The sequence below is a fragment of the Staurois parvus genome, unplaced genomic scaffold (assembly GCF_062004578.1).
Source record: "Staurois parvus isolate SC_StPar_1 unplaced genomic scaffold, SC_StPar_1.0 ptg000649l, whole genome shotgun sequence".
NCBI classification, from domain to species: Eukaryota; Metazoa; Chordata; class Amphibia; order Anura; family Ranidae; genus Staurois; species Staurois parvus.
Window position 1 is genome coordinate 486100 of NW_028318445.1, and position 6401 is coordinate 492500.

General features: G+C 44.7%; 1 protein-coding gene across 2 annotated transcripts in view; it reads left to right on the forward strand.

Annotated features, from left to right (window-relative positions):
• Positions 1–23: 23 nt before the first annotated feature.
• ATPAF2 (ATP synthase mitochondrial F1 complex assembly factor 2) overlaps positions 24–6401 on the forward strand; it is a 14801-nt gene continuing 8423 nt past the window's right edge. Inside the window, exons 1-4 of one of the 2 annotated variants that reach the window (XM_089694087.1) lie at positions 24–113; positions 2019–2170; positions 4292–4336; positions 6202–6347. In XM_089694087.1, the coding sequence (XP_089550213.1) occupies positions 2050–2170; positions 4292–4336; positions 6202–6347 (312 nt within the window). In that variant the 5' untranslated portion in view covers positions 24–113; positions 2019–2049. Of the gene's footprint in view, positions 215–2018; positions 2171–4291; positions 4337–6201; positions 6348–6401 lie in introns of both variants that reach the window. The other variant, XM_089694086.1, reaches the window with a different exon arrangement.

The window sequence follows — 6401 nt, forward strand, 5'->3', positions numbered from 1 at the left end:
TGATGCTGTCTAGCGGCGGAGGACGCTGATTGGCTGGGGGGGGGAGGTCAGGTGGTACGCAAGGACTTGCCGGTGGGGTCATCAACATGGCGGCGCCCAGTCTGTGATTCAACGTGAGTTCTGATTGTAGGATGGACCCGTGAACTGTATTCTGTTGGGGCCACTAGTGCCGTCCTGGATCGCCCACAGGAGAGCCGCTGCCCTCTACAGACCGGTATGTGTATCGTACATGTTCCCATTCAGCATGTAAGAGGACCTGTCATCTGCCTGCCCGGCTCCAGGAACTCTGATGAAGGCAGGAGATCGTCCTACACAGAGGAGCTGATAACCCCCCTCCCCCACCATACAATCAGAGCACACTGCAACATCTCATAGGTCACCCACAATGAGGATTATAGTGATTGATCATTACTTCCTCCACGATCGGTCACTGTAGTCCTCATACAATGGGATAGCCGGTGTTACTATCACTACACTGCAATCAGTACAGTTTAATCAATACATTCTTATCACTACCATCAATACATTCCTATCACTACACCACAATCAATACATTAACATCACTAAAATCAATACATTACTATCAATGCAGTATAATCAATATATTCCTATCACAACATTATGATATATTCCTATCACTACAATCAATACATTATAATCAATACATTCCTGTCACTACAGCACAATCAATACATTACTATCAATACATTACTACAATCAATACAGTATAATCAATACATTCCTATCACTACACCACAATCAATACATAACTATCACTACAATCAATACAGTATAATCAATACATTCCTATCACAACATTATAATTAATATATTTCTATCACTACAATCAATACATTATAATCAGTACATTCATATCACTACACCACAATCAATACATTACTATCACTACAATCAATACATTACTATCACTACAATCAATACATTACTATCACTACACCACAATCAATACATAACTATCACTACAATCAATACAGCATAATCAATACATTCCTATCACAACATTATAATTAATATATTCCTATCACTACAATCAATACATTATAATCAATACATTCATATCACTACACCACAATCAATACATTACTATCACTACAATCAATACATTACTATCACTACAATCAATACATTACTATCACTACAATCAATACAGCATAATCAATACATTACTATCACAACAGTATAATCAATACAATCCTAACTATCACTACAATCAATACATTATAATCAATACATTACTATCACTACAATAAATACATTATAATCAATACATTACTATCACTACAATCACTACATTATAATGTAGAATCAATACATTATAATCAATACATTACTATCACTACAATCACTACATTATATTGTAGAATCAATACATTATAATCAATACATTACTATCACTACAATCAATACATTATAATCAATACATTACTATCACTACAATCACTACATTATAATTTAGAATCAATACATTATAATTAATACATTACAATCAGTACATGACATTTAGCGGCTGGAAGTGTTGGAGTGTACTCTGCCTCATCGCTGTATACACTGCTTACTTCTTGTTCTGCCTTTCATCGCTGCCCCTCCTCCCAATCTGCAGTACACAGCCCCCCCCCCCCCCCCAAAAAAAACCCTGTCAAAATAAATAGTCCGGCCTTCATTGGCTGCCAGGTCTCTCATTATTGGCGCTTGTATCGGCTCACTTTTTCCTTTCAGCAAAAGGGCTATTCTAGAGGTTACTGAACATCCATATCGCTCACTAATTGGTTGCTAGAGGTACCACTCACTGATTGGTCACTATAGTTTACTGCACATCCTTACTGCTCACTGATTGGTCACTAGAGGTTACATTATATTGCAGTTCACTGATTGGTGAATAACAGGAACTGGGCCCAGTAATTTTAAACTGGAACTTCAGAAAAAGCTATATATATATATATATATATATTTTTTTTTTTTTTAGTTATTTATCTGCATTCATGTTTGTTCCCTTGCAGTGCTCTAAAGCATCTTCTGCTACCAGACAAAATGCTGCAGAGTCTCCGCACCGTCTTTGCCCGGCGTGTAGCTCTGAACCCGCGCCTGTATCCTGCCCTGAGTTCAGTGGACGGTGTCTGCTCAGGGAAATGCTTCTATACCCCCTCTAATGGTGAGTAAAGAGTGACAGAGAGCAGAGCCGCTGCTAAAGGCTGAGTTCATTTCTAATATAAACTGACCTATGCAGAAAAGGGGCCCTAGTAATTAAAAAAAAAAAAAAAACACTGTTCCTTTTTTAAAAAAATATTGTTTAAAGGAGAATTCCAGGTGTGGCATCTTTTTGCATAGCTACATTGGTCCAGCTTGGACTAATGTAACTATGCATATAACATACCTGCGGGATCCCTGTGGAAGCTGGAAATCACTGGAGATAGACACCGCTACTACAGTGAGTTCTTCTTGTTTCCTGGTCGTGTGGCTGGCCTACTGCATTCTGAACACAGGAAGTCGGCCGCTGGGCACAGGCACCATGCGGAGAATTCTTTGCATTTTCTCAGTGAATGCGAAGCATTCTCTGATTGGATGATGTGGAAAGCAAGGCATCACAGTCCTGCCTCTCCACCTCCCAATGTTTATAATGAAATACTTTGAATGTTTCTATTCCTGCATCACGGCTTATTTCCAGGACTCACACTGGTTGTGCAGCAGGGAGAGAGCCGGAGGAAGTGAGGGATAAGGTAAGTAAAACAGCTTTCTTTTTTGGGGGGGGTTTCCTCTTTCTCTAGATCAGGAGTCTCCAAAATTTCTTTATAAGGAGCCAGTTTACTGTCCTTCAGGCTTAAAGTGGAGCTCCACCCAAAAGGGATCCGCTCTAAGTCTTTTGGGGACAAAGCCTTGTGCATGCGCAGTGGCCACCCGGCTGTGAAGCCGCAAGCTGTCACAGCCGGGTGTGCACACTGAAGATGACAGAGCCGGTGAGAGAAGATGGACGGAATTTGACAGGTACCCGCTCCCACTTCCTAGGCGATTGGAAGCGGAAGTTCTGCCCCCCCCCCCGTAGTCTTCTGGGACACGTGACAGGTCCTAGAAGACTACGGGTCCATTCACAAAGCTCAGCCACAAGCGGTCACAGCCGGGTGCCCACACTGAAGATGCCGGCACCGGGGAGAGAAGACGGCCAGTGAATCCAGCGGTGGTGAGGATACCGTTGGACTGAGGGACAGGTAAGTGTCTGTATTTTAAAAGTCAGCAGCTACAGTTATTGTATCTGATTAACTTCTTTTTTTTTTTTTTCAACTGGAACTCCACTTTAAGAGGGCAAGACTGTGGGTGCCCTGCCATCAATGGGAGTAAGCAATACCCCATCGTTGGTTTTAATGGGAGGCATCACTGATGGTCAGTGAAAGGCAGCACTGATATATGGCACTGTTAGGCGGCACTGATGTGCACTGATAGGCGGCACTGGCACTGATAGGCGGCACTGACTGGCAGCACTGATAGGTGGCACTGATTGACATTGATAGGTGGCACTGACTGGCACTGATGGGTGACACTGAAAGGCAGCTCAGATGAGCACTGATATGTGGCATTGATGTGCACTGGTAGGCACTGATATGTGGCACTGATGGGCACTAGCACGAGGTACTGATGAGCACTGACAGCTGGCACTGATGGACACTGACAGGTGGCACTGCTGGGGCTACACTGATCATCAGGGCACACTAATCAGTGTACATGTCCCCTCCGCAGGAAGCTGATTACCGGCTCTCCTCTTCTCTGTCAGCGTGACAGCTCGAGAGGAGAGAAATGCCGATAACCGGCATTTCCCTGTTTACATGTGATCAGCTGTGATTGGACACAGCTGATCACATGACCAAGCCGACGTGTTCGGCCCTTTCCGTGTATCGGTGATCTGCTGTGTCCGAGGGACACAGCACACCGCTGATTGCCGCGCTGCGCGCTCTCTGAGCTGTGCATGCGCAGTGAGAATGGGAGGACATCATATGACGTCCTCCCAGAACGAGAGAACCACCTTGCGCCCGTCATTGTACTATATGGTGGGCGGGAGGTGGTTAAAGGTCACCTCTCAGCCCGCTTCCCCTGGTCTCCTCTACCCCATTTGAAACAACCCCTGCAGTGACGTCTATTGGAGATTGGACAGACCGGTGTGTAAATTCTTTTCCTGTCCCCCTCTCTGTGCCTTTTTTGTTCGAGTCCTATAGAGTACCTCATTATTTCTGTCATCTTTATTTGTGGCTCATTTCTGAAATTGCACTTTGTTCCGTTTTTGCAGAAAGAAAGAAGTTCTATGAACATGTCAGTATTTCCCAAGGTGAAGGTAAGTGTCTTATGTGCCTCTTGATATTCAAGTTAAAGTATCCTCACATTCAAGTGTTTGACAGAAGAACTGTCTGTGTTGTCCCATTTTCACCACTCATGTTCAGCCCTGCACTGGAAAAGTCAAAGACTGAAGTGGATCCTGTGTGTGACCCAAGACTGTAGAACTGCCTGGTCCATACTAGAGTCACTGATCGTGAGAATAGATTTGGCTACCAGACTGCCTGTGACCCGTCAGATAAAGCAAGTCAGAGCGTGAAATGGAGAGCTGCAGTTCAGTTGAAGCCAACAGTTAGGAGAGATGGCAGATAAGCATGGGTGGGGAATCCGGCAGAAGGTCAGATAAGGCAGCAGACAGAGAGTGGAATGCAGGCCGGGTCTTAGCTAATGACAACCAATCAGAAGCAGCTTTCTAGAGACAAACCAGAAGCAGGAGATCAGGAGCAGATGCCAGAAAGAAAGAAAATACCAAAACCAGCTTTTGTTGAAATATTCTGCTTTATTTCAGAGATTTCCCCAGCAGATTTTATTTTCTGCCATTAGATGTCTGGTCTGATAGCCAGCATCATTTATTTTATTTTTATTTATTACAGATACTTTACATATATATTGTACATTCACATCAATCCCTAACCCTCAAGAGACGCACAATCTAAGGTCCCTAACCCTCAAGGGGCGTACAATCTAAGGTCCCTAACCCTCAAGAGACGCACAATCTAAGGTCCCTAATCCTCAAGGGGTGTACAATCTAAGGTCCCTAACCCTCAAGGGGCGTACAATCTAAGGTCGCTAATCCTCAAGGGGTGTACAATCTAAGGTCCCTAACCCTCAAGGGGCGTACAATCTGAGGTCCCTAATCCTCAAGGGGTGTACAATCTAAGGTCCCTAACCCTCAAGGGGCGTACAATCTGAGGTCCCTAACCCTCAAGGGGCGTACAATCTAAGGTCCCTAACCCTCAAGGGGTGTACAATCTGAGGTCCCTAACCCTCAAGGGGCGTACAATCTAAGGGCCCTAACCCTCAAGAGACGCACAATCTAAGGTCCCTAACCCTCAAGGGGCGTACAATCTAAGGTTCCTAACCCTCAAGGGGCGTACAATCTGAGGTCCCTAACCCTCAAGGGGCATACAATCTGAGGTCCCTAACCCTCAAGGGGCGTACAATCTGAGGTCCCTAACCCTCAAGGGGTGTACAATCTAAGGTCCCTAACCCTCAAGGGGCGTACAATCTAAGGGCCCTAACCCTCAAGGGGCGTACAATCTAAGGTTCCTAACCCTCAAGGGGTGTACAATCTAAGGTCCTTAACCCTCAAGGGGCGCACAATCTAAGGCCCCTAATTCACATTTATACATACACATACTAGGGCCAATTTAGACAGGAGCCAATTAACCTACCAGCATGTCTTTGGAGTGTGGGAGGAAACCGGAGTACCCGGAGGAAACCCACACGGGAACATGGAGAACATGCAAACGCCAGGCAGGTGGTGCCATGGTTGGGATTCAAACTAACGACCCTAGTACTGCCAGGCGGAAGTGCTAACCATTTAGCCACTGTACTGCCCAACTCGCTTCCTCTGAGCCCAGGTTGCTTTGGTTGCTTTTGTGTTTGCTGGTGCTTTGGTTGCTTTAGATCTGCTCAAACTTGTGAATGGGCAGTTAAAAGAGAAGCAACACAGCGATTAGCTCATCTCTTTTTCACTCTGCTCTCTCATCCTTTCAGCATGCTTCTTGTCGGTACCTGAACTGATTAGCTCCTTGTGCTGATTTTTTTCTCCCATGCTCGTGCCCTGCTGTACAGAGACTGTAAGAGGCTCATACCAGGTCACATTTAGGTGCTTTGTATCTAAAAATCATTATGTATTTACAGGAGGATTCGAAATCAACCTGGATCGCAGGAAGTTAAGAACTCCGCAAGGAAAAGTCTTTGTGGTGCCCAGCGAACCTCTAGCACTTGCTGTGGCCACAGAATGGGAAAGTCAGAAGGACACAATAAAATTCTTCACTATGCACCTGGTAAGGCATACAGTGCTTTGTATTGTGTAAGAGTCCAAGAAGGTCCCTGATTTA